General features: G+C 40.2%; 1 protein-coding gene across 1 annotated transcript in view; it reads left to right on the top strand.

Moving 5' to 3' along the window:
• The window catches only part of NUDT14 (nudix hydrolase 14), a 61,946-nt gene extending 39,017 nt beyond the window's left edge, over nucleotides 1–22,929 (top strand). The window contains exons 3-5 of the mRNA XM_074909333.1: nucleotides 3,886–3,950; nucleotides 8,750–8,987; nucleotides 20,848–22,929. Of these exons, the coding sequence (XP_074765434.1) occupies nucleotides 3,886–3,950; nucleotides 8,750–8,987; nucleotides 20,848–21,088 (544 nt within the window). The 3' untranslated portion in view covers nucleotides 21,089–22,929. The remainder of the gene's footprint in view (nucleotides 1–3,885; nucleotides 3,951–8,749; nucleotides 8,988–20,847) is intronic.
• Nucleotides 22,930–27,462: the final 4,533 nt, after the last annotated feature.

Below are 27,462 nucleotides of genomic sequence, written 5' to 3' on the forward strand. Positions count from 1 at the left end.
TCATTTCTGCACATTGACTTAGACATTTTAGGGAAGCCAAATGTCCATTAGAGAATCCTAATACTTAAGTATTTCAGTCAGGGTTTTCTTTGAAGTTTAAATGGTTAAATGCTACATGAGATCCTTGACTGAATAGTTGGAATCCCTTTAGGAAAATACTGTGTTAGATACCAAGACCAGGCACACTTTAACCACAAACTTGAGTACAATATAAGCTCACGTACATGTTAGCTGGTTTTTCTAGATATGTCTTGCGGACATTTTAGGTATACATCTTTCTTAAAATATTTTAAGGCTACCCTAATTGTTCCTGTATTTATAGAAAGCACAGTACCCTACATTACTGCACAGTAACGTGTTTACATGTGTGCTTTCTTCGGGAGAGTTTCCTGTATTATATGTACAAAGTGAGCAGGAGCTACTACAGGGGGAAGCCAAGGAGGACTTGGGCTGAAGGCTGAGCAGGGCTGTGGTCTTCACCAGGCCTGGAAGACACTGTACAAACCTGTGTCATCTCTTAATATGTTGTCTTTCCGTCCAGCTGTAGTCCCTAACACAGCCACCAACAGATGCAGTGCAGAGGAGACATCTTCTTCATTGGTCCGAGGTGATCTGTGTCTTATGGAAGCAAATTATAGCTCTGGAATGACACGTAGCGCCCATTTCAAAGAGTTTTCTTCTCAGCAAGCCCACTGGCAGTGGCAGGTACCAAATGTGATAGCTGTGTGCAGCAGCTGTGCTGGGTGCTAGTTGAGTCCCAGGTGCAGGTGTGTGGCTCAGTGGCATTGAGTTTGCATTAATGACCTCTCCTCCTACACCAACAGTTTCCCTGAGTGTCAGCTGCTGGAAGAATAGCCAGCAAAGATGTACAACTGTGGAATACGGTAAAAAGTAATAATCTGCAACCCAAAATGAAAAGGTTGGCAGGTCTAAGCTGAGACAATGTTTCATTTGTGCAGATGTGTTATAGCTCATTTTTAAGGTATGGAGGCAAAGTTTGGATCCATCATGATCCTTTTACATCTAGGTATTCTTCTCCTTTGTAAAATAATAAAAAGTGGTCTTATGCTCCTATTTGGAACATGGACACAGGAAGCCTGTTGCTGCATTAGGACTTTCAGTGTCCATTTCAGATTACATTCGTATCTAGGATTCCTGCCTTTTTTACAAAGTTTAGCTTGGCTTTTTTTTCTCATCTGGTGGTTCTGTGTGATCTTTCTCTGATAACATACAGATTGGGCTTTGTTTATCTTCTGTGTCTTTTATTTGTGGAGATGTTCCCAAAAGTCATTGTGAATGTTTTAATTTTTTATTTTATATATTTACTCTTTACTGATCACTTTAAAGCTTATAGATGCATATAAAATATTCCAAAATAGGGTTGGTTATAATATTTTAAAGGGAATTGCTGTGAAACATCAAATACCCTTGTAATATCCTGTGGTATGGTGCCACTGAAAGATGTATTTACAACTTTGCTTTTGTAGTAGTCCTTTTTGGTAGCCTGTATCACCTGTAAAAATAGTAATCTCAAAATAATTTTGTAGTGAATTCTTCATAGCATGATTTAAAACTCCATAAGGAAAATACTTTCCTTATCTAATAGTCCAGACCAAACAGCTGAACCCACATATTTGAATTGTTGCAGCAATAAGGAAACCCATTGAAAACAGTGTCTCAGGGGATCTTCCGCTTAGTTTAATTGAACAGTCTTGCCCTAACTTTCTGTAATATTCAACTAACTGTCCTACATTCAGCTTCAAATGGGTTTTCAGAAGTTACAGACCTAGTGATCTTTGGAAATATTTCATGTTACGTTGCTTCTTGTGGAATAAGAAATACCAATTGGCATTAGTAATGTCGCAATCCTCCTAAGAAGGTGTAATTCTGAACTTTCTCCTCCACGACTCTCCAACTCTGACAAAAAATATTAGAACTTGCGTGTTGTGGTTTGTTAAAAAATGTAAATTTATGTTCAAAATTGTCAGTCTCTCAGAAAATTAGAAGTAATTAAATAGAAAGTTCTACAGATTTGTGCCATTTCTGTACCCTCTCATCTCAAGATGTTGTGAGAAGCAGACAATTGTAATAACTTGCTGCTACTCCTTTCCAGCTTAATTTGATCTTGTTCCTTAATTCTGACAGATTGTTTTTAATTTTCCCATCTGTTCCATAAAAATCTCAAGTGATTGACTCTTAGGAAAAAATAACGTCTAATAGCTGAGCCATTTTTAATGAGTTGATATGAGTTATTTAATGAGACGTGCTGAAGAAGGGAAGCCAAGTGAAAGATTGGGCCCAGAGTGGTGGATGTAAAGAAAGGTAAAGGGCAACTATATGCCTCAGGAATTCTCTACTCATCTCTTTAACCTCAACTTTAGACTGCTTCTGTCTCCAGTTTCAGACAGTGAACATCCTTAGACCGATGGACAAAAATGTTCAGTAGCAGTAAATCCTTTTCCCCTTTTATTTAGGGCAATGTCTAGCCTCAGACAGTACCACTTTGGAGAGAGAAACAGTCTGGCAAAGGGGTGGGAGGAAAACAGATCAAAGAATAATACCTAAATAAACTTTAAAATGTTGTAGGCTGTCGTTTAACTTAATTTCTTCTAGCAACCTACACCATAACTCCCAGATACTCTACTGTTAGGTCAGAAAGAACACCTGTGCCAGTAAACAGGGTCAATGTTCTCCAGCCTCTCTGAAGGCTAAAACCTTTGCTTTAAAATTGCCTGCAAATGACATCTCCTGGGGCAGGAAACCATCAATATGCAGTGTGGGTCTTTGAGAATAGCAACCATGAATATAAATGTTAACATCTGGACTTCTCCTTTCTGTTTTGGTTTTTATATATTATTATAATAAACATTAACATTATTTTTAATAATCATCAAATAGCGGTTTCTCTGGCAGCTTGAAACTTCATTATTAAATCAATAGTGAAAATAAATATGCAAGGAAAGTTGAAAGGTTGACTCAACTTTGCAAATATGCCATTGTTAGTCTAATCTATTGTAGAATTCATGGAATAATGAATTAACTTTCCAATTGCATACAGTGAGGCATAACAAATGAGAGAACGCTACCATGGTAATGAGCAAAATATACACTTGTTTTTGCAGGGCTACCAACTAAGGAGAGAGACTTTTGTCTGCATCTTTTTTAACTAGTAAAATCTGAGGGTAATTTAAGTGAACAGAGAACATCAGTACTCCAGAGAACATCAGTACTCCGCACTTTCTGAGCATCTCCAAATATTCAGCCCGTCAGGTTTCCCTACAACATGTATTTCAAACAACCAAAGAGGATGGGTGAAAGATTAAAATGTGACTTGTAAACCACTGAATGTGGTAGTAGTTAAAACCGCTTCTGGCTTAAATGTATACAGAATTGGACTTGGATGGTGTCTGTTTTAAGGCCCATGCTCAGCAAGGAGCCACAGATAGGAGATGCTTTGTGCTTATACAGAAGTCTCTGGCTCAACTGACAAGTTAGGCTATCCTAATCTAGGACGGGTAAAAGGGAAGAAAGCGGTTTTATTTTTAAGGAATTTTTTCCTTGTTATTAATACCTAGTAGCAGTGTTCCTAGAGTTGGACTTTTTTTTTTTTCTGTTGGGGAGAAGGAATTGATTGGTGGCTTGCTTTGCATGGCAGGATATAAAAGTGACTTAATTTGGGGTAAATTTTCATGGGCTTTGGTAACATGAGTCATTATCTATCCCTCTTGATGGATTTTGGACAAGGATATTGTTTTATTGTGACTTTTGTAATAAATCTTCTATGCATTTATGTAGTTAAAAATAAATTCACAAGATGTAAGTTTAATAGTTCTGCGTTAATCCTTCATAAAGCATTGATCTTTTGTTTTTTATCTTCTTCCTCAGTGTGTCAATCCTGATCTTTAATACTTCTCGGCAGTGCTTTGTTGTGGTGAAGCAGTTCCGCCCAGGTAATCCTCTTTTTTTAGATTTACTTTTGCTCTCTAGTGGAACAAGCTTTTAAGGGTTTAGCAGTTAAAAGTTGGTGCATCTGTGGTGATAAAATCTTTGTTCTATATTCTGTTTCTTTGTATGATAGCCCACCCTTTTCAGTTGGTCAGAATTTCTAACCAGGGAAATTTCCATTACAGATGAAACGAATGATCAGGGTAGCCTTACATTCTGCTTTTGGGCTAGTCATTGTCCTCTTGGATGAAATTACAAACAGCTCTACAATGATCATGCAATAGATTGCTTTTATTTGATGTTCCTTCTTGACGTGTCTAGTATTTAGTAGGCAGCTTCCGTGCAGGAGCACAATTTTTTTTTTTTTTTTTGTCTTAAATATTCCTTTGGTTTTTTTAATGTGCTATTGTGCATTGTATACTTGAGAATTTAAAATGAGGGAAAGTCGGGACTGTATGCTTTTTCATCAATATGTGGACAGCTTGCTTTTACCAGTTATTATTACAAATTTAGGTAATATACTATTTTTTTTCTGAATTTTTGTATCAGTTATTTTAATTCAAAGCAATATTTACTTTCTGGAAGTTAAAAATGAAATTCATATTCTCTGCATGTTAATTAAAAAAAATCACAAGATATTTCACTGACTGTTGCTAAGAGACCATTTCAAGACGATTCATGGTAGACTTTATAGGAAACTTTATAGGGTGGTGTCATGCTGTCCTTTCTTGCTGACAGTGATTGACAGCCTTTTCAGTGTTATTCAGCACTGTTACACTGACAGTGTGTGCTTCTCTTGAAGCGCTATACTGACTATTATAAAGAGAAGGTGTTTATTTGTTTATTAATAATCAAATGTCTTTCATTTGCCAGTCAAATAAAATGGCTCAATATAGCTGTTGCTCTCTTTGAGGCAATCCTAGGCAGAAGCCTTCATATATGTGCATATATATATATATATATGTACTGAACAACAACATGTTCATTACATCATCCATATGGAAGTGTCAAATCTGCCTCAAAAGACTGGACTGTTCTTGGAGTTAAACTGTTCCAGAGGCTAGAGCTGCTCAGAAAAAGCTGGCCTTAGTGACAGTGATCGGTCATAGCAGTTCAGTGTTTGCAACCATGCCCTGACAGTACTCACATCAGTAATTATTCTATATTTTCTATACATACATAAAATTATATTTCCATTCCATGGTTATTGTTTGCCTTTCGTGTCTGTTCCACAAAGCAGAAATGAAAGCTGAGACTTTTCTTATTGCTAGCTCCTATCAGGGTCCCACCAGGAAGGTGATAGCTCGTTACTTGTGAGCAAACAGCTGCCACTCACTCACCAGGCACGTCCCCTGCACATGTGCTGGTTGACATATGTGCTTGCCTTTCCTTAGGGTGTGGTGTCATGATCAGGCTTTCCCACTGAAGTCTGTAATGCTTGTAAAGGACGTCATCCCTCCCTGTACGTACATTCCCACCCCATTCCCTTTGGCAGCACCAGCCCTTATGCAGCTACAGCAGAGGTCTTACACGGCTGCAAACAGAAAATTTTGCAGTTTAGGCAGTTTATCTGACTGGCCTGAAAGAGTTCATGCTGGCTTGAGGCATGGCAGGAGCACACAACTAGAGTGAGGCAGACAGAACCATCTATTTGAGTGTATTGTGGACTCAGATCATCTTGATCACACATGATCAGATCTTCATGAAATAACACATTTGGAAGGAGCAGAGAGAAAAAAGTTACATGTATATCTCAGGAATTTCCATATTAGTTCCTTACCTGCGACTGATTGGCAAAGATAATATGTTCCTGGAAATAGTTAGGGTTAGTACCTATGAACATGTGCCCTGTTTTTTCCACTGTAAGTATAATGACCTTACAATGGATGTGTTGTTTGGTTTTGCATTGACTTAAAATAAACAGTATCAAAGATTGGAATCGTAAGCCATGCTCCGTTTCAGGAGGTATGAAACACTGGTGCAATCAAAGAGAAATCAGAATTCTAAAGAAAAGCTAGCATGTTCCCCAATTAGCTAAACCCCACTAACCCCTCAGTCCGTACTGTTGCTTTCTTCTCCTTAGGGGTAGCAAACAAGTCCCTGTATGAGTCATCTAACAAGGCTGCTTTGAATCACAGTTATGATCTTATTTGATGAGTTTGGTTGAGCCACATATCCTTTGTCCCAGTTTTGCAGAAAAGAAGACAAGTACATCAATTCTACTGGAGTTTCCACTCTGAGACTTCTTACAGCTGAGTGGCCCCGGGGTAATTAGTCGAGATGTTTAATGAGCACTAGATGGTTGTTGGAGTCCTCACTGTGCTGCTGCTCATCTCATTGTCCATCTGATGATGGAGACTGCCCAGTGATGATGATGTGGCCGTTTCTGACCAAAGTAACATAAGCCATTGGAAGACAAGAGAGAAATCAGACACGGGGACTGGTGGGTGGGTGACTGTGCTGGGACCTGAGCTCTTGCTTCTAGTTTCTGCTTTCTAAACTGTGCATTTGCAATAAGCTGACAACTTGTGATGAGGAAGAGGAGAGTCTCAGGTTTCCCTCTGAAGAGTGTGCCCTAGCCAATAGGCCAAAGACTGCTTTTCCATCTGGTACTTTATGTCCCCTGGTGCATCACTTGTGCAGTCAATTTTGCACCTTCACAAGAGGTATGGGGACTTCTCTATTCCCTAATATTGGCAGGAAGGTTGTTCTTCTCGGCTTTGCTTATCTGCGAGAGGACTTGAGTTTCTGTGTTCACTGTGAGCCTGTTGATATTGAATTCATACTCCAAGTGCTTGGTGAATGCTCTAATATTTGGATTCTCTTACAGAAGTGGCTGGTACTGCTTTTCTTCCTTATCTACAGAGAAAAGCTGTTACTGGGCTTTAAGTGTTGGCATATTGCAGGGCTTTGCTCTGAAGAGCACTGCTGGATTAGGTCCTTCTGGCAATGTAGGTTTTGATCTACATGGAATCCAGTTGTGCTGAGGGAGAAGGAGATCAGCAGGTGCCTGCTGTAAGGACAGGATGGGTTTCAGGGATTCAACAGACTTGTAACAGAGAGTTACTTTACTCACAGTTTCATATTTCTGTACGCCACACTCTTACCTGCATCCTGTTTTGATGCCCAAGTCCTTTAGTGGAATGCATATGTTGTTCCTTTTTGTATTTACTGATACGGATATGTCTGTACTAAAAAAGCAATAAAACCTTAAGAATATTTGGCTCGTCTCAGAGACATCTTGGAAGTAGTTGTCATTTATGATAATTGTCATAGCTTTTAAAAGTTTTTGGAATAATGACAATAGACACCCTTCAAGGATCTGTCCCTCAGAGTCTGCATGGAATATTTTTTTTTGCTGCCTTCATGCTGCATTTTAAAAAGAGAACTGAGCTCTAGTCATGTTTTTCATGTAAGAAATGGAGGCACGTTTTCTTAACTGTTTGAATCTCAGCGGCCTAGATACACCTACTACAAACAGCTTTGAACGTTAACTTCTGGAGAAAGATTGGGTTTTGGACAATAGATGGATCTAGACATCTCCCTTTCAAGTGCTGATCTTGCTATACTACACTTCAGAGGTGTCGCAAGAAACATTGCAAAAGGAGCCTAAGCACAAATGTCTGGGGTGTAGACTCTTCCTCAGAGACCAAGTGCTTGAGAAGTCACTGTGGTATTCTACTTTTATGCGACAACATTTCTCTACCACAGTTTTAAGAAATAATAAATTAAATCCAGTAACTAGGAAAAAAAAAAAAAAAAAAGTTGTCCATTAAACTTGAGCTCTTTTATATACCAGTTCTGCAAAACTTAGAATGGGAAATAAAAATAAGCTCATTTGAAAACCATGTTACATGCATATAAAATATGCATGTAAAATATTTTAATGGCAAAAAGTAATTTCAAATTTTAAAATAGTTTTATAATACCCTCTTTGTAACCTTTCATGAAAAGTAAGGGGCTAGACATGAGGAAATTTCAAGGAAGAAAGAAGTGGAATTATACCTGTAAATTAAAGTTGCAGTGGTCTGGAATTGTCAACAGTCATTCTTTGTGTGTTAACATCCAGTCCTGCAGTTCTCACTCAGGCAAAATTTCTGTTGACATCAGTGAGAGGTTTTGCTTAAATAAGGACTAAAATCTGGCATTTGCACTTTCTTTAGGGGTGCATTACAGTGGCAGCTGTTTGTAGATTAATTCAAGAAGTCTTTTTCAGACTCCACACAGGAATCTGTGCAAGGAACTATATGTTCAAAAGAGGATTTTTTTTTTTTTTTCAAACAAACATACATGCTTTTCATACCCTTTCTAAATAACAGCTGAGTTGACAGGCTGAAAGACTCATCATTGTGCACATGGTACATAATGTGCAACCCAACTTTCCTGGACCATAACTGCATAGTTTAAATTAAATCCTGATATCCGCATTGCCCAACAAATGGAAGCTGTATGGCACTTCTGGGACTGAGACTTCTTGGATGAACTAACTTCCTTTTTTTCTTTTATTTATTTTAAGGTATGCATGAATTCATTCCAAATGATGTTTTCACAAGTAGTTAAAGAATAATTTTATAGAAATGGCGAGAGAACCTTTGTTCTCTAAAATTCCGATTTCAGTGTGTCACAATTTTAACAGATAACACAACTGAATTCCTTGTTACTCTCAAGTATTCCAATGATTATAAATTTCCAGGGAAAATTTGTGCACCATATTTTTTTTTTTTTGTATTTAATATGAATAAACTAACACACCACACCCCCTTTATTTATTTTTCTTTTTTGTTTGTGTTTTTTTTTTTTTAAGCTGTTTACATGTGTGAAGTAGAAAGGCATCATCCTCAAGTCTTTCAGAATCAGGACAAGGAGAGCTTCTCTCATCTAGAGGATCCCTTACCTGCTCTGGTAGGAGTGACCTATGAACTCTGTGCTGGCATTGTAGACAAACCAGGCCTTTCTTTAGAAGAAATTGCATGTGGGGAAGTCTTAGAAGAGTGTGGCTATCGTGTTCCTGTTACAGAGCTAAAGAGGATCACTTCTTACAGGTAAGCAGCAGTAAGTTAAAACGCTTTGCATTTCGTTGTTTCACAGATTGCTGAAGTGCCCTGCAGGTAGATTAATAATCCCTGTTTCCTTATTTAAGCAGTGTGTTGGAGGAACACGGACATCTGAAAGTATATGAAAGGTGTAATTTTTAGCAAGTGAGAGGAGTATTTACAGAGACTTAAGAAATGGTAAACTCATAATTATGGGATTGAATTCCCAGTAAGAATGATAAAGATTATTAGAACTGAGAAAAGTTGAATTGGGCTCTTCAGAGCAGTTTGTTACAGTGCTCGAAAACAGCCCATCTTTACTGTGTTAGGCATTTTCCATCTCTCATACTTATTATTAACAGTATTATTATCTTATTAACAGTAGAAGCTGCCCAAGGTGGACTCTGATGTACCATTAACACAGTTTTGCAGAAGCATGAGAACCTGTGCCATTAGATTTCTTCATAATATTGGGGCTGTAATTAAGCCTTCTTTCAGTTGGACAGTAATTAATATTACATATGAAGATTTTGCTGATGTGACTATGAAAATGTTCACAGTATATTTTTTGCAGGGTTTCAAATAGTTATCGAAATAGATTTTAATATGGTTTAAAACATGTATTAGGAGTAAGAGGAATACCTAATATGTAAGAGGAAAAATACAAAGTGTGTGTTGTTGGGGGGGGGGGGGACAAAAAACAAAACAAAACAAACAAAAAGCCCTTAGGAGAAACTTCGCACAGAGCTTTAATCCCATTATATCTCCTTCCCAGTTTTTAGCATTGTCATCCAAAATGTGTGTTTGTATTTTACAGAGAAAGCAGCAGGTTTTTTACTTTCTTTAGTTTGTTTGACATCTCCATTGAACTAGGCCCTGTCATTGGTTTTTAATTTGGGAATTGAATACAAATCCACAGCTGTCAATCCTGGCAAATGTTATTTCCTGCTGGATTAACAAGCAGTGCTTCTGTTGAGGGGAGGGGGTGAATCACAGGAGCTGTCTTTTACAACTCCTTGAAACTAGATTAAGGATTTGTTCTACTGAAAGAAAAAGTGCCTTCTAGATTTATGAGCAAAAGCTGTCTGTAAGATTTCATAAGTTGGGTGACACTGACAGGCTATAACATGCAGATATGTGCATATGTAAATGTACATTTGTATGTGTATACAAACACAAAATAGGAAAAGTAGAACGTAATTTCTGTAGCTGTAGAAGTTTGTAGCTTTGGTGTAGAAGTTTGACTTGATTTACATCTGGCTACACCACCATATGTTTTTTGGTTGATAAATATATCTTACAGGTGGTGGTTCTTTCAGTTGTTTTGGGTTTTTTGTTTGTGGTTTTTTTTTTTTTAATTGCACTGACTTGTGAAGAGAGTATACAATTGGAAGTTTTCTCTGTGGAGACCCATGCAAAGGGCACTTTGTATGTTAATCCCCAATCCTGCTTTGTCTGTGTGGGCACAGCTTTCTGCCCATGGAGATGCAAGCTGAAATCAGAAGGGCCTGTATAGTATTTACTTTTTAAAATCCATCTGAAAAGTGGAAGCATCAAAGATGGTATTTTACAGGGTTTTTTTGTTGGACTTCCTGTGCTCTGTATTAGAATTTTATTCTGAATGTTACACTCCTATTAGGAGTGTCCTGTTCTCCTTCCTTCAGCCAAAGCCTGGCGTATCTGTCTGATCCTTGAGGATTTGATGCAAAGACAGGAAGTAATTAGTTCCCCTATGGTCTGCTAAGGACATTTTTTCCATAATGTCTATATTACATATAAGAATTTCTGGGCTTTTCCTAAGTGTAACAGGTTTTTCCAAATGGTTTATGCTTCTTTTTCATTCTGTGACTGTCAACAGAAAGCACTGACATAAAGCATTTACATTAATGCATATGCATGCTGTTAATAATTACAATACCTCATGCCCTACTTCTATTATCTGTCATCCCAGTCATCCATGTAATAGTTGCTCTATAGTATTTATTGATCCAGTGCGTCAGGTCAGAGAGAAGCCTTAGAAAAGAGAATTGGAAGGAATTTGTGGAGGATCTCATCTAGACTGCTCTTCTTCCAAATATCAGGCTCAGCTGGATTTAAATGACTTCTGACAAATGTGCATCTGTGCTTTCTCTAAAATCTGATCATTTCATAGGGTCTCTGGATGGTTTCAGCATTCTGTCTGAAGTGTCTAACTATCTGTACCATGAGCAAGTTTTTCCTCATGTCTTGTTTGTATTTACCTTTCTTTACTTCGTCTGAGACTTACTACCCTGTTCCTAGTGGACATGAAGTACTTCTGCACCTTCCACATACTTGTCTGAATATCTCACCCCTTTATTTTATTTTTGCATATGAAAAACTATCTTAGTGGATTTAAGATTTCTCTTTAGACCATGTATTCTCGATGTCTGATCATTCCTTCTGCTGTCCTCTGCCTTCTCTCCATGTGGTCTGCATATTTGTTAAAAACAGTGTCCAAAGTGGAGCACACTATTTCAGTGGAGGCTTTACCACTGTCAGAGTGGAAGCATTATTTCCCTAGTCTTACAGATGATTTTGCTTATACACTGTAGTATGATGTTTGCCTTTTTTGCAGTGGCATTATGTTGTTGACTTATGATCCACAACGCCTCCCCTATCTCAAAACTATTTTCTGCAGCAGTTCTGCACTGTCATTCACCTCCTGTCTGCATTTGCAATGTTCGTTACTGCTGCCTGAACACAGGGCCTTGAACTTGCCTTTACTGAGTTACTTCCTATTTTTTCAAACCATTTTTCCAACTTGTTGAGATGATTTTGAATTCTAGTACTCATCTCTAGCTTCTTATAAATAATCTATCTCAGCTTTGCTACCTGCTATCTGTATTTCAACATACAAATCCTAAAACATTATACTGACATGGAGGATGGTCCCAGTGGAATCCTATTTAGTTTGTATTTCCAATTTGACAGTGATATCCCTTCCATGAGTACCATTTTCATACTAGTTTTGCACCTATTTCAGAGTTTCTTCAGTTTCTAAGTATATCATCATCTCCTAACCTCTTAGTGAAACTGTCACATTAGATAGCATTCAAAGCCTTGATAAACTGAAATTACATTGTGTTGCTGCTCCTATCCACAAGACCTGTTATCCTATTATAGCTGATATTTGTTTGACTGCACTTGATACATTCCTGACAAATCTGTTAGCTGTTGTTCTTTTATTGATCCAAATAAAACTGCATTAAAATACTTAGATAACTATCATCAATAATTAGTGAGTTAAGTCTACTAGATATTTGTAGCTAAAAACTCAAGGTTCTGTGGACAGTGGAAAGGGTTTCATACAAACAAGGGTTTCAGTGTCATCGCACCCTTTGGTCTGAAAGCAAGGGGATCTCTTGCATTCCTGATGACACCCCTTTCTGGAATCATGGTTGTAAGAAGGAAATTGCCTGGCTGAAATAAAAGCAGGACTTGAGCTAGACCTAACAGAAGGTCATGGAAATGGAAAACAGAAGACACATCAAATGTGAAGGGAGTTTTGGGCTAGGGAGGTGAATACAGTTTTGTGGCTAATGGATTAAGAAAGGGAGGGCATGGACAATGCATAGAGAGAACTTAGACTTGGAGGAAAAATGGAATAGAAAATCCTTGAGTAGAAAAAAAGGAAAAAGAGATGAAGGAACAATGCAGAGGAAAAATGTGGGCTGAGAACTAAATGAGCTTGGGGAAAGTACCATTGTGGTGGAGAAGAATTCTCTTTAACGAAATGAGGAAAGCACTTAGACTGTATTCAAGCAAAACTTTGTTCTCAAGCAGCGGGAGCAGTAAAGATTGGAGGTAATCTGAAGATAAGATGCTTTTTTCTCATTTATTATCAGGGCCTGCAACAGTGGCTTTGGGGGATTTTTTTTTTTTTTTTAATGTTTCTCAGCTAACCAGAAAAGGTTAACTACAGTACTGCTACAGATATTTCAAAAGCACATACAAATAAGCTATTGGACCCTGTTCTTAAACTCTGTCAAAGTTCCTGTGACATGCTACTCATCAGATAGAAGTCACGCACTGAATTATGCAGATCTCAGACTTAACTACCTTGAATGATCCACAGAGTAGCTGTGGAGTCAATGAGTAATCAGGAAAGAAGCCAGCAGTTGGGGAATTTACGCTAGTTGAGTAAGAGTCTTTCAAACAAGTTGTTCTAACAGCAGGAGGACAGTATGGCATGGGTGAATGAAGGAGACAGGAATGGGGGCAGGTAACGAGAAAGACAAACATATTAAGAGGGACTTGACTGGAGGTCAGAGGAATCACACTTTGAACAATCAGAAATATCTGTTCCTATTATAGAAAAATGCCAACCAGAAGGTGAATTTAAATGCAAATGGTTCATTTTACTCTGTAGATAGAGGCAAGAATCATTATGAAAAATTCTGTATTGTTTGCAACCTGTGTTGTGATTTCTTCTCAGCATGGCTACACAAAGTGCTACTTCTGTGCTTGGTGTGCAATAAGTAATCTCATTTTGGTATTACAAAAAGTTTGTTTTCTATTCTGGCAGCAGCTAATCTGCTTTCGGAGGCTTCCTGAAAGTTTTGATGCCTATTGGTGTGTTGAGTTCTCATCAATTATATGTATGGCCTCAGTGAAAAATGGCATAGATTTTACATGTGATGGGTGTGAAGGAACCATTTAGCTCAATAATAAAATGAAAATAACACTATAGTAGTATAATTGTAAACTGAGGCTTCATGAAAATGGTTGCTGGTTAAATTGTTCATTTCAAAAGCTCTGAAAGAAAACTGTGAGCTTCCCTCCAGTTTTACTTCCCTAAATGCAAAATTTTGTAAGTGAATGACTTTGGACTTACTCATATCAGATACAACAAATTTTATATCTGTCATGGTATCCCAGAAATTTTCAGTTTGAATCCTATGTGAAATTAATCTGTGAGTTAAGTATCTTAGGTTGAAGTACTTCCAACTATCTTCCTTGAGACTTGTTTCCTTGCAAGACAGGGGCAAGGAAATACGTTGTTGTTAAAGATGTTGTTATTACCATTGCAATTTACACTATTTTAGTTCTTGAAAATTTTGGTCCTCTCGAATAATATTTTTAAAATTATTTGGACTTAAATTCAGAGTGTGAGGATAAAGTGGAACCCGAGCTTGTGGTTCAACTTCCTTTTCCCTTCATTCCATCTTTATTTTCTCCCAGAGGTTGTAATGAACTCCTGGCTATGAATTGGATACAATAGGAGCTGCTGGTTCTCAGCCCTGCTGCAAAAAAAATCAGATGGATTAGTTTAAGAGCCTAACTATATTAACATAGGTACTTACTTTAATCTTCCTACACTTGATTTTTTTCCAAAAGTATACAACAAAGAAGAGCATTCAGAGAATTAATATTGGATGTTCCAATTACTGTGCTGTGGCTGTTAGCCTCTGTGCAGTAAGGTAAAAATGGTTTGTATTCACAGATTATTATGTAGAAAGAATAATAGCCTTGAAAATGTTGGAGTGCGTTATAATTAGAAAGATCACCTGCTAGTACACCTGTTGGGTGATGGCATAATGTAATATAATTTTATGTTAATTACTTCTTGCTTTTTTTCCTGCACCTGCTGCTTATAATGTCAGAACTGTACAAAGGTCCTAAGTGACAATAGGAGCGGCATGTCACTGTTCATCAGTTTACATGTTGCATGCCTAAATAGATTTTGATTTCAGCATAAATAACAGAGATTTGTGTCGCATTTATTTGTAAACATGAATTATGTATTCACTATACACCCAAATTCTGCATCCAGATGGCTTACATCTTACAAAAGGATATATTGCATTTAGGAATTTTCACATTAACTATGTCAGATTAAAACCAAAAACATGTATTTCTGTGTTGATAGGAACAGGTAAATGTTGATTGTTTATAGATTTTATATTTGTTAAATACTAAGAAATTATGAGAAATTTAGCTTTTAATTGCTGTCTATCAGAAATCTGAGTTAAACTAATAAGTCTTCACAATAAGTCAATTTATTTGTTCCCCATGGTGCAGCAGAGTACAAAACATTGTTTATTTTCTCATACATGTTTGTTCCTTCAAAATACAAATGTAATATTTATGAATGTAATAATTATGAATGTAGTAATTGGTTGGCATAGATGAGCACCTAGCCATGAGAAGAAGGCAAGGCCAATCTTTAGTACATGCTTTGAATCTCAACCCTGCTTACAAACATCCATGTGTACATACGTGCACACGCTGTGCACACACTCAGTGTGAAGAAGAAACTCACTGAGCATCAGCAAACATACAAGGTGGACCCAATCTCACTTGCAGCTTTTAGGCACTACTAGAATGGGGTTTTTTACAGCAGTAAGATACTGTTACCATACTGTTACTATTACTTGTGATAAAATAGTATGTATGTAATGTATCTTTATGCTTATGAACTTAGATATGACAAGTGAAAATCCCCATTTTGTGAGCTCTGTTTCATGTAGTGTGTATTTCCTCATGCATTTAATAAAAGGGAAGAGCTAAACAAAAGCTTTGTGATAGCTGCTACTGCCATGTTTCAAAAACAGATTGGAGTGACAATCTGTCTCTTGTGTTTTCCCTGGTCTAAGAAGGAAGTAGGTAGAAAATACTCTAGTTACAGCCTCATTCTGCCAGCCAGTCCCATCCTGGGGCAGGAGGTGAGGAGAAACACTTCACGGTCATTCTGCAGAAACTGCTGCTCCACTGTGCTGGTGTGTTGCCTGCAGCTTTGAAAGCCATAGCATGGTTCAATCAGAGTGTTTTATTTAAAATGATATATGGGAATGCAGCATACAATCTTGTTTTGATGTGTTAAACTTACATTCAAGTCACCGTCGTGATGAAAACCACACCACTGTGGTATCCTTACTTTGACATGCTTACATTCTTAGACTTGCTGTTGTCAAAGGTAATGGAGGTTTCTAACTGTCCCTGAAGCAACACTGAAAGTTTAGTGCTAATAGACTTCTGGTTTTAAAAATCTCTCTCTGTTGAAGTTACAGGGCCTGTGAGCTTAAGCTCTAATGATCTGAGGAACAGTATCTGTCAGCCATGTAGCTGTTAATTGAAACAACTATAAACTTCTCAGAGGTTTATAACTGATAAACTGATACAAACTGATCCTCATGATAAAGAGACAAGGAAAACAGAGCTGTGTTTTGTGTATAGATCATTTGCATTTGTCCCACAGTGGTAAATAAGAGTCAAGCACTGTACAGACACATCAAAATACATCTGGAACAATCAGCTAGGTCAAGCCAGGCTTAGTAGGTCTGGGTCAGTATAAGCCATGACATGCCTGGTCTGGGCAACATGGTGCTAAACCCATGGAGCGAGACTGAAGCCCGAAGTCTCACCGTGGGCCAGGGCTGTGAGTTCAGACCCTTCTTGCCCTCCCCCAAGCCAAGGCTCTCCTGTACTGGGAAGGGGAGACACCTTTATCAGGTTTTCCCAGGGTGAAACTCATCTCTTGCAGTTTGGGTGTGCTGACCCCTGTGATTTCCACAGATGCAAAGCTAATGAATAGAGCTGTAATCTGTTAATAGGTGACTCATTTCAGACCATGGCAAAAGCATTTTATTTGTAATGTGAAATACTAGAGCAAGGAAAAGCATATGTCACGGACTTGGGATAGAGGAAGAAGATATTAGAAAAAGGAATATAACCATGATTAAAGGCACATCTAAATTCCTTAAACATCATACCCAGAAAGTGCAATGAAGTGTGCAAATCATAGGAAGTTCCTAGTGACAGATAAACCTGAAAACATAGTAGCTGCCTGGTGCCTATTTACCAGTCAGACCCACCTTCTCCCTCCCTGCTCTCGTCCTCCTCTGGCCCCAGTACCCAAAATCACTGAAATGTATGCACTTTTCCAGGGATATGTATTAAAACACTTAAACCAGATGGAGGCTCAGAACAGCTTCAAAGCAACAAACCTGCTAACTTTTGATTTCCATAAAAAACAAAGGTAGTAACATAAATGAAATGTCAATAACATTGATTTTTGAAGAATTTTCTAAAGGACAGGAAGGATACATTAATATCTGAGTCTGGAAATGTGAAAGACAGCAGTAAGCAATATTGGAGAAAATTTAGTAAAGGGCACTCCACACGGATCCATGCAAAAATGATCAACTGGCATAGTAAGCCAGAGCATTTAGAGAAAGAAAGATCAAATAAAAAATGGATAAAAATGGTAAGAAATATGGCGCTTTTTTTCTGAATTATATTCCTGTACCTTTCAACTTCTTCCCGAAACCACTGAAATGGACATTTAGTTAGCCAATAAATAAAAGCAGTGAATATGTTTATAAATGATGCCATGCAATAGTCTCCAAAGTCACCTGTCTAAATAGTGAGGGGGTTCTAAGTACTCTTAGAAATGTTAAATTTGCAGGTTTGGGGGGGAAGGTGTAGAATAGAATAACATGAGTATTAATACCAGCACTCTTTGATTTTATTTCTAACTCATTCAGAAGTTTTTATTAGTTTTTAATGTATAACTTGTGGGAAAGTTTCACCAGAGAAAGATAAGTTAGGTAACCAAATAAGAAAGAGTGAACATGTGGGTATGTCCTCCTTTGAGTATGTATTGTTGTGAAGTAGTTGTTGGTATCTGTGGCAAATTATATGCCAGTATATGTGAAGAGATAGCCATAACTTTGGGCGTCATAACAACGGAACAACATTAATGTCCAGTGATTTAATCTTTTAAAGTATATTACGTAGTGATCACTCTTGACGTATTTAGTTCTTCAGAAGAGAAACGCTGATTTAAGGGAAGTATCGTAGGAGTATATACAATGAAATAACAACGTATTGAAATCACTCCATGCTATTTAAGCTACAGTGGCAAGAAGCTGTATCTTACAGTGTAACACCTCAGGAAGTTTTCCTTTACTTTAAAGAAAAGATCTGTGGAAAGTGAACTTCTGTGATTTCCACAGCAGCAGCTATTTCAGAAGTAAATGGTCACAGATGGTATGGAAGGAGATTATGCTGTAAATAATCAAGCCAGAACATTCTTATAGAAGGGCTTCTTAAATTTACATTTTTGCATATAACTTTTACATAATATTAAGTGGACATAGGTATTCTCAATTTAGGATCGTTTTTGTTCCCCAGGTGGGGCACCCCAGATGAAGCTCAGACTTTGACACTTATCAGAAATAATAGAACATTAAATATATTATGTGTAGTCTGGTGTTTTTTCATGATACCTGTGGAGACTAGCAAGCTGCATTCTTTGTCTTGCAAATTTTACGGTATAAATTAACATGTGGGGTTTTTTCTTATTATCAATTACCAAAATGCAATCTCTAAATTTCTATGTCTATGTAATTACTAAAAGTGCAGTTCTTGCAGAAACAATTGAAGAACAAGTGATCACTACAGAGAGAGAAAAAGAGATATAGATCTCTAGTTGATTAAAAAAAAATAATCCTTTTTGCCTCCTCACACAAGAAGAAGAATAGAGAACAAAAAATGAACAGTCTATTATTCCATGACAAATACATTATCTCGGTGAGGCTCCTTCTAACAGACATGGCTGTGATCGTGAGGAGCAGGTAGCACACGGGTCAGTGGTCAGTGACAGGCATCAAGGTGACTAAGCTGAGGGGAACCGTTCACTGAATGACTAGAGTTTAGTCAGACGTGATGGATTGTGAACTAGATCTGTTCGGTTTTAATCAGTCTTTCATTGCCAGTATTGCTTTTTAACATTACATATATTATTGCTTGATTATACCAAGAAAAATATGTTGTATTTTAGCACAAAAGGAATCTAGTACAGTATGCCATCATCCTCATGGCAGAAAGGGCACTGGTAGCACACAAGCATAAAAAATGGCATTCCAGCTTTTGTGAGCTGGTTGCTGATAGCAACTTGATGAAAAATGGATCTACCTTACTTTTATAATGAGGTCAGAATGATTAAGCCAGCATGGTGGGCCCAGTGTGCAACTCCTACTGCTTTCAAAGACTGTGTTTGTTGTGTTGTGTTGTGTTGCGCTGTGCTGTGTTGTGTTGTGCTGGCTGGATCTTCAGTTGAGGTGAGATGAGGGGCAGCATGGCTGGGAACGGCATTACTCTTCCAGACAGCTTCTCATCGGAGAAGGGAAAAGGGAGCGTGGCACAGGGAGTCCTGAGAAAACATTGGATCTGGTGCCAGTGGCACGTACAGTCTGTGGATGGTTGTCAGCCCTGGGTGGATCTTTTATTGGCAAACCATCTCTGATGGTCATCAGAATAGCGGACAAATAACAAGGACGGTGGCTGCAGAAAATTGGTCCTTAGGGAAAGTAAATACTGAATTGGACTGACTGAGGGAGGGGAGCATGTACTTTGGTGAAAGTAGAAGAGAGAGAGGAAACTGTTAGTCTGTCCTTTTGCTGCATCCTATTAGGTCACATTTTGTTGGTTAAAATGTGTTTGAAAAACCCCACTACTGACACTGAAATAAAGTGATGAGCCCAGAATGAAAGAAGTCCCATAGCAGCCTTCAGAGTTCCTGGAAGTGCTGAAGAGGGTTAAGTTCTGTTCTTAGATATGCAGGAATGATCCTGGTGGGGTGAAACGTCTTGTCCAAAGTCACAGAAAGTATCAGAAGTAATTTTAGGAAAAGAATTCATTGATTTGCTCCCTATTCTGTGTTTTAAAAAAAGAGTGTATATTGATATAAGAAACCAACTTCAGTAATCACTGTTAATTCTCCAAACAAAATAACTGTCATTGTTCTTAGAAAGTTGAGAGGCAAATGATTAATTCCTGCTGTGGGGTATGATGTATGCTGGATTCACTGAAATATTTAGTTGACTAGTGGTTGGATAAGTACGGATATATGCTCTAAGATCCTAACACTGTTACAAATCTTAGAATCCTCTATGCATAATAATATGGAAGCTAATTTTTCAGCTTGCCCTAATGCCTCATTCATAGTTTCAGTGAACTGTGGATCCAGATTCAACGTGAAAAGTCACTTGTAATCATGTGAAATGAAGAAGTTGCGATTACGATGTGAATATTTTCTTGGAAGGACTAAATGAGTGGATTATGTACTTATCCCTTATTTAATAATACCTAAATGAAATAGTCCTAAGGAAATAGAGGATTAACAAATAAGAAGTATAATACACAGCAAGCGGTCTAGCTGAAGAAAGACCACATAATCTAAAATATCCTCAACTAAATCCACTGTAACAAATTTAGCTGGGAGACTGAATTACTTCAGATAGATGCGTGCTTACAGTGGTCCATTTGGGTCAAGGCTAAAGTTCAGGAAGGATAGAGAAAGACTCTCAGGCTGCCTTTGTGTTCTTGTACCTATCCAGTCCATGAGTAGAGGACTCCAGCTGTGAATGGACATAATCTTCTTAAGAGTAAAAAATCTAAATATTTGTGTAAAATCAAGCCAACAAATGTAGCATGATAGCGTAGGGATACACTGAAGAGCTTCAGTTCTGTTGTTTGTAAATCTCTGAGTCATTGTGCAGCCCAGCTCTCACTAAGGTCAGTTGAAAAATCTGTTGACTTCAGTATATGGAGAACAGCAGTTCACCGATTAAACAACTTATTTTCTCCCAAACTAACATTTTACCAAAGTTGCAGAATATATATGAAGGCAGATTGATTTCATATGTGACTGTAATCAAAAGTGTTGGTATTTCTGCGTGAAAGGTGCACTCAATTTCTGTATTAATGAAATTGCATTTACAGGTTCTAAATGACATTATCAGAGAGTAAGGATGTGCATTTTAGTGTTGCTTAGTGACACAAGTTAAGGACCCATGTTTCCATTCCTAGTTCCTAGCTACCATTCCTCTCTGCTTTTTTCCAGGTCTGGAGTTGGTGTGACAGGTTCTAGGCAGACGTTATTTTATGCAGAAGTAACAGACCAGATGAGAGCTGGTGAAGGAGGTGGCCAGGCTGAAGAAGGAGAGCTGATTGAAGTTGTAGAAATACCTTTAGAAGACTCTATGAAGTTTGCTTATGATGAGACTCTCCCGAAGACGATGGGTGTCATCTTCAGCTTCATGTGGTTCCAAAACAACATCGCACCCAAGTTACCAAAAAAATAAAGTGCCATGATTTTAAGAAAAGCTTTCCTGCTGGTTCTGAGGATAGAGGAAATTGCAAATCTGCCTGTCTTGGTCAACTCAACTTTTCACAGAGAAAATCTTTCTTTAAATAAATTTGGAAATCTGAATTAAAATTCTGACTTGATTTCCATCATTAGTAAAACACTTACAGGCTTCACTGGGGCCAGGATTTGCCTCTGAGAAGCAAATGTTGATTTTTGCACAAAGGCTAAGTAAACATGTCCAGTTCTCCTTTTCCATGGCACTGCTCTACCACTGTTTTGAAGAGTTGCTCAGGACTTCAGCGCAGCTGCTGTACGAGCCTGTCGCTGTGGTCTGTACATACTGGCAGCTGTGTATTCACTGTAGTTTCTGATATTTCGGGGGGAGGCAGCAAACCGTAATAGTCACAGATATACGCTAACTACGTTCCTGAGTTCTGCACAGCTTTCAGGGAGCATCTTTCTCGGTGGTGTGTAGCTCCTGTACAAAGAAAATGTTTGCATTTCTGAACATGCAAACCTTTATTTCATAAGCAAACATGTCTGTAAATCCTTCTGCTAATGTGTCATTTTGACAATAGACCAGCTGTAAGGTTATGTGCTTCTGTTTGTTCCCACTATAATGCTGAGCAGCAGTGATGTGCTAGAGGGTTGAATGATGGGGGCTTCTCCTGGAACACATGCTTCTTTGTTTGTTTTATGGGTAATACTTGATTAATTAGATCAAACTTGGTCCTCTAGAGCAAGATTTGAAAGGCCAAATTCTTTTAATTTGACCCTGAGGTGACTAATACAAGTGATTTCTCTGAGGTGTGGTCTCTATTTCCTTATCACCTAAATGGGAAGAATGGGACTTAACCCCTCAGATAACGCTCCTTGAAATCTAGTGATCCGAAGTGCTTTACTGAGAGATTGTTTCACTGTTTGTGCAGTTTACATCGAACCCGTGCACCCTGCACAGACGTACTGAGCAACACGATTTAATAAAGTGGTCTAATTAGAACGTTTATTACTGGTTCTATCAGAGTAGTTTAGATGTGGACTATTTGTCAGGTGAAACTGTTAAGAGCATGAATGAAAGGGAATCAAGTCTGGCAATTTCATTATGCACTGGTTTATGTTATTCACTGAGTTAATTAACATGTCTACATTATATGTGCTTCCAGGATTACTGATGGACTAGCTATGTTTAGAAAATGAGTACTGCAAATATACAGACTTTCATACAGCAACTGGAATAAATGCAGTGCAGATGCCTGAGGGTATCCAGTGGCTGATTTAAAATCACTGCATGTCTAAACAGATGTGTAAATAATCTTTTTTTAAAAAAAAATGCTTTTAGAACTGGTACTTGCTGGTTCTTCTGCTGACAGGGAGGAAAGGTCCTTGGAAAGCCAGTGAAGAAAGAGCAGCCTTCATCTGTGAGAGTCAGACACTTCTGTGAAAGTTCAGCCACATTTGCATTGAACTGTGCCTGGTCTGTGGTGAGTCGAGGGTGGAGTTACCATGAAAAGCAAATAAATTCTGTCTGTCTGGTGTATTTACACTGGAAGGTGTTTTAGGGCGGGGTCTCCACTGCTCAGCATCTTTACAGTGTGTAGTGCAATGTGTCCTGATTGCTGCTGAGGCCTTTACAAACTACTACAATATGTATCATAAATAATGTCTTTTATTCCAGGCTGTAGTTACTGAAGTATCTATCTGATTCTATCAAAATTATTATACAGTAGCTTGTTGATCTGTTTCATGTCAAGGTAATAAGTGTGTGTGTATACATGTCAAAAGCCTTTTTTGCTGTATAATGCAGTAATTTGAAAAAATAAATCTAGTGGAGGAGGGTCAGAGTTTAAAACTGTTCAAAGCAGCATTTATGTATTTATACCATTTGCCCTTGAATTACAAATGGACAAAACTCCACATCTAATGAGGCTCTTCACGCGATGCTGAGAGCTTTCCCCCAGTCAGACGTTCCCTCCCCTACCCCATCCAGGACCTGGAGTCAGAGCTTCTGGAGATGCACCCACGTTGCCTTAACGGCCTCGGTGAGAGCCCGTGGCTTTGACCCACCTGCGCGGGTGCCAAGCGTTCAAGGTGCGATTCACCAGACTAAATACACATTTCACTGATCCGTCTGTCTGCAAGTGCCTTCAAACCTCAGCACCTGCGTTCGTTTGGACTCCTCAGACCTCCTGGAGGAGACAGGCCTGATCTGATCAGGCCAGTGCTGGATCTGTTGTGCCACCAGGCCACACGCATGTGATGAACGACAGACAGGCTGCCAGGGAGAGCACACGGCCGTACCCAGTGAGGGGGAGGATGGAGGTCCCGAAATCTCTGCGCATCACACAGCTGGTGCCAGCCGCTCGTGCCTTGGCTGCATGTCTTTGAGCCAGACAGTTTGAAACACCAATTTTTTGCACCCTCCAAGGCGCTGTGGCTGTTTCCCTAACATCGGGAGGGCGCCAGGGGTGGTGCCAGACTTGCCAACATCTGGCGCAAAGCGCTGCTGCTGGTCAGCAGCAGGCTGTTCCCCCTCGCTCACACAGCAGGGTGGAGGGCTTGCAAGTTGGACGTGCCTGAGGCCTGTCTGCTGGACGTGCCTGGGGCCACGCAGGGTGGTACAGAGGAGCCGCCGCCACCGGAGCAGCAGCAGCAGAGGTTTTCCAGGCGTGGGTGAGGGTGGGAAGTCTCAGTGCGGGAAGAGGGGACACAGCACAGAAGGGAGCATGAGGTGGGGGGAAGCCACAGCCCTCGTGAGGGCACAGGGACAGCCGCATGACCTCACCAGTGCAAGCAATGGGCTTCAGACTAACCATTTTTTATGCAGTTGCTAATTCTCTTCCAGATAAATGTGACAGAGGGCAGTTCATGAGCTGGGCAGTCCCTCAGCACTTCATGATGCGCAAGGCCAGGCAAGAAGCTGAGCAGAATTGCCCCCACCTACCAGTCTATCCCACCCCAGAGGTCTACGGGGCAGACATCTACAAAATCCCAGGGGACTGCAGTGGCTCTAAAGCCTTTACACCCCAAGGGATGCTACACCCTGGCCCTGTGCTCTGCCCAGCCATCACCACGATTTGTAATTCTCAAACAGCAAATGGTCAAGGGATTACATTGGCTTCCTTCCACAGTTAGAGAATTTTTCCACAAAACCAGCAGAGATGCAATACCATGGAAGCTGTACATAGAGTGATATGTCTGGTGTTTGGCTTTGCAATACTAAATATGAACATATCTTCATCCTTTTCCTTTTGCCATGTTGATTTTGGGGAGGATTTTCATTAAGAATTAGTAAGGTTTGAAAATTCAGGAGAAAGGGCTTGAACTTTTTTAAAAGAGTAGATGATTCATATTTATAAAAGTAAAACCACACCACTGGATGCATCACAGAAACTATGAGACAGTTTCTGGGTGGAAGATGCTTCATTTTCTGATGCCAGGCTCCCCCTGTGCAGTGCAAACCCCTTCCTTCCTCGTTGAGAGGTAAACCAATTCAGATGCCACTTCTCTCATCAGGTCTCATTTCAAAGATCATAATTAGAGCAAATACGATATACATCAGCCAAGCCCAGGCAGGAAAAAACTGCTTCTAATGCAAGCTTGAAATCATGCCTGTGTTTTAGCTGCATCCTTTGCATGTGCCACTGCACACATGTCCACTGAGAGCAGACAGTTCAGAATAAAACAGGGTCCCCATTTGTTAGTAATGAATACTGACTCCAGCCTGCAAAACTCTTACCTCATCTCATCCAAGCCCCCCATGAGATCAGCATCTTTCTTTAATTGAGTACATTGGGGTGGTCTGCGCTTAAGAAACAAATCTTAGCATCTCATCTTTATGATGTGGCTTTGGGATCCAGAGATAATCTAATGAAGCTGAAATTATGACTCAGGCTTCTAATGAAGCCTGCAATTATAAAATCTTGAATGTAATGTCACTGTCAGTCTCGCTATTAGGTGGCAGAAGAGACATCACCAGCACCTTGCAAGTACAAGGGCCTCATTTATTATTGTTGTTTATTACCCTATTGGTAAAGTATCTATGAACCCTGAGCTATTCCCAGGTCTCACGGTATTATCACTGAACAGTGATACAATTAAAATGCCTTCTTTAAAAGGCTGACACGTTAAATAAGCTGAGTTACACGGTGGGGGCAGGTGTGGGGATGGGGTGCGGGGTCCCCCGGCCGCCCTTGCTCCCCGGACACGCAGGGATGCTCCTTGCGCTGCTGGAGTTGCGCTCCCCTGGCAGGCGGCCGCTTGCCTTTTTGCCCGCTCCCTCATTACCATCCCTCCCCGCCAACGATAAAAGCAGCATTCCCCGACTCCCTGCAGGGCCACGGCCGAGGCCAGACCAAGGGCAACCGATATAATTGCTCCTGAAATACACGTGCTGACCGAGCGGGGCGACCCATTGGACAAATAGGATTTTTGCTAAATTAGGACAATTGCCTAGCATGCTTCATCCCCTCGCCGGGGCTCTATACATAGATGAAAGGCACACCCAGTTGTGAAATCTGTTGAAATGGCACACCTGGTGCTGTCTGCAAGTCTATTCACAACCGTTAGCAGGTGCGACTTGGCCTTTGTGGCCATAAAAGTCTGGCTGCGCAGCTCCTGCTGTGCTCCCTGCGCCTTCGCCGCCCTGCGCGCTTTGGCAGGGGAGGCTGTCACAGATTAATGCGGTTGTTTGAAGCTGTTAGGAGCCACCGCCTGAAGCATGTAGCGGCTTCAGAGGGATCAGAATAAGGCCTGTGCACACAGGGTGGATTTGCAGCTTCGGTCTCGGTGGCTGCGCCGGGATGGAGGTAACGAGCAGGGCAGGGCAGAACAGGGCTGCTGCCGGAGCAGGGACACAGGACAGCATGGTCCCCATTTCAGCACTCCCAGGGATACTACAGAGTGGCCCTGCCAGCAGGTACCAACGATCTGCAATCTAGACTCTGTTTGGGCTCAGCCTCTCCCAAAAAGGGTTTTTCTTACTCAGCTTTGAGATGCTACATCTCAAACAGCGCAGCAGTAAGGTGGAGCTAAAACCCCAGCCCCAATCCAGACTTGAATTTAATTTATGGAAGAGCTCTGTGGACTTTGGAGCAGATTTTCATCAGGAGTCTTCATTTCCACTGGTTCACGCAGGATTTTGCTCGCTGTGAGCAAAAGGATGCTCATACAAATCCTGTGCTACTGCAAAAGTTACTCCTCAATTTGTCTAATCCTTCAGAGCCAGTCTCACTCTAATTGGGAACACATTTTTACAAGGGCTCTAATTGTTCTCTGGATGAGTCACGAGGGAGGAGAAGTCATAGCATAGCTAGATGGCCCAGATTTGCAGCACTCAGAGCTCTCTGGCCTGCCTCAGGACTGTCTTCAGTGCATTTCTCGTAACTGGAAATACAATCAGATACGTATTAAACCCTGCCAGCTACGCACTGTATTGCCTTGCTGATGAAGTACTCAATATCCTGTGCTGGCTTCTGTCTCTAATAAAACATGCAAAAGCAGCGGTGCTCTGAGAAACCCCTTTCGGACACTTGGTTACAATGAAAATGGGCTGTGAATGGGCAATGTGGGAATGGCTGTCAGCCATCATCAGTTAATGGCTACCCTCATGCCCCAGCCTCCTTAACAGAAAAATCCCTGGGGACTTCTTGCACCCATCTGTGGTTCGGTGCTCAGGGTATGGGTGCGATGGGTAGAGCATTCAGCAGTAAGACAAAAACGATTCTATCATTTTACAAGAGCAAAATGTTGCTGTGATTGTGGCAGGCAGGAGGCAGCTCTGGCTTGGCCACTTCTGACCACCTGGGGATGGACCAAGCTCAGCATGAGCCCTGATCAGCAAGTGTGTATGTGGGGACCTCCTGGGGCTGCAGCCACCCATATGAGAGCCTGACCCTCTGAACCGTGCCAGCTGAGCGCATGTCCATTACACTGTGAACACAGCCTGGTCTTAACCCTGTTCCCTTGGAGTTGTGGAGAGGGGCTTGGGAAAAAAGAGCAGTCAGTTAATGCCCCTGGTAATAAGCCTAAAAGGACAACATCCCGCCCGACTCCAGGTGCAGTGGGAACACTGGTGAAGAGACTTGCCCCACTGCATCAGGGTGTCTGAACAGCACCGGTCCCATCCCCAGCCCTTTCCAAAGCCCTCACTGGGTGCTGGTGGGCAGAGCCCGGTGCTCGCTGTGCCCTGTGGGTGACACAGCCCAGCCACCACATTCAGAGCCTCCCCAGGAGCCACAGATAGGGGCCGGGACCATGGGAAACAGTGTGCTGCAGCCAGTGTCCCCTCCAGAGCTGCTCCAGCTGCTCCTATGCAGCCTGGGGATGGGGACGGGATTCAGGGCCAGAGACACTAATCATCTTTCTGATAAG

Source organism: Athene noctua, chromosome 6, assembly GCF_965140245.1.
Source record: "Athene noctua chromosome 6, bAthNoc1.hap1.1, whole genome shotgun sequence".
Classification (NCBI taxonomy): domain Eukaryota; kingdom Metazoa; phylum Chordata; class Aves; order Strigiformes; family Strigidae; genus Athene; species Athene noctua.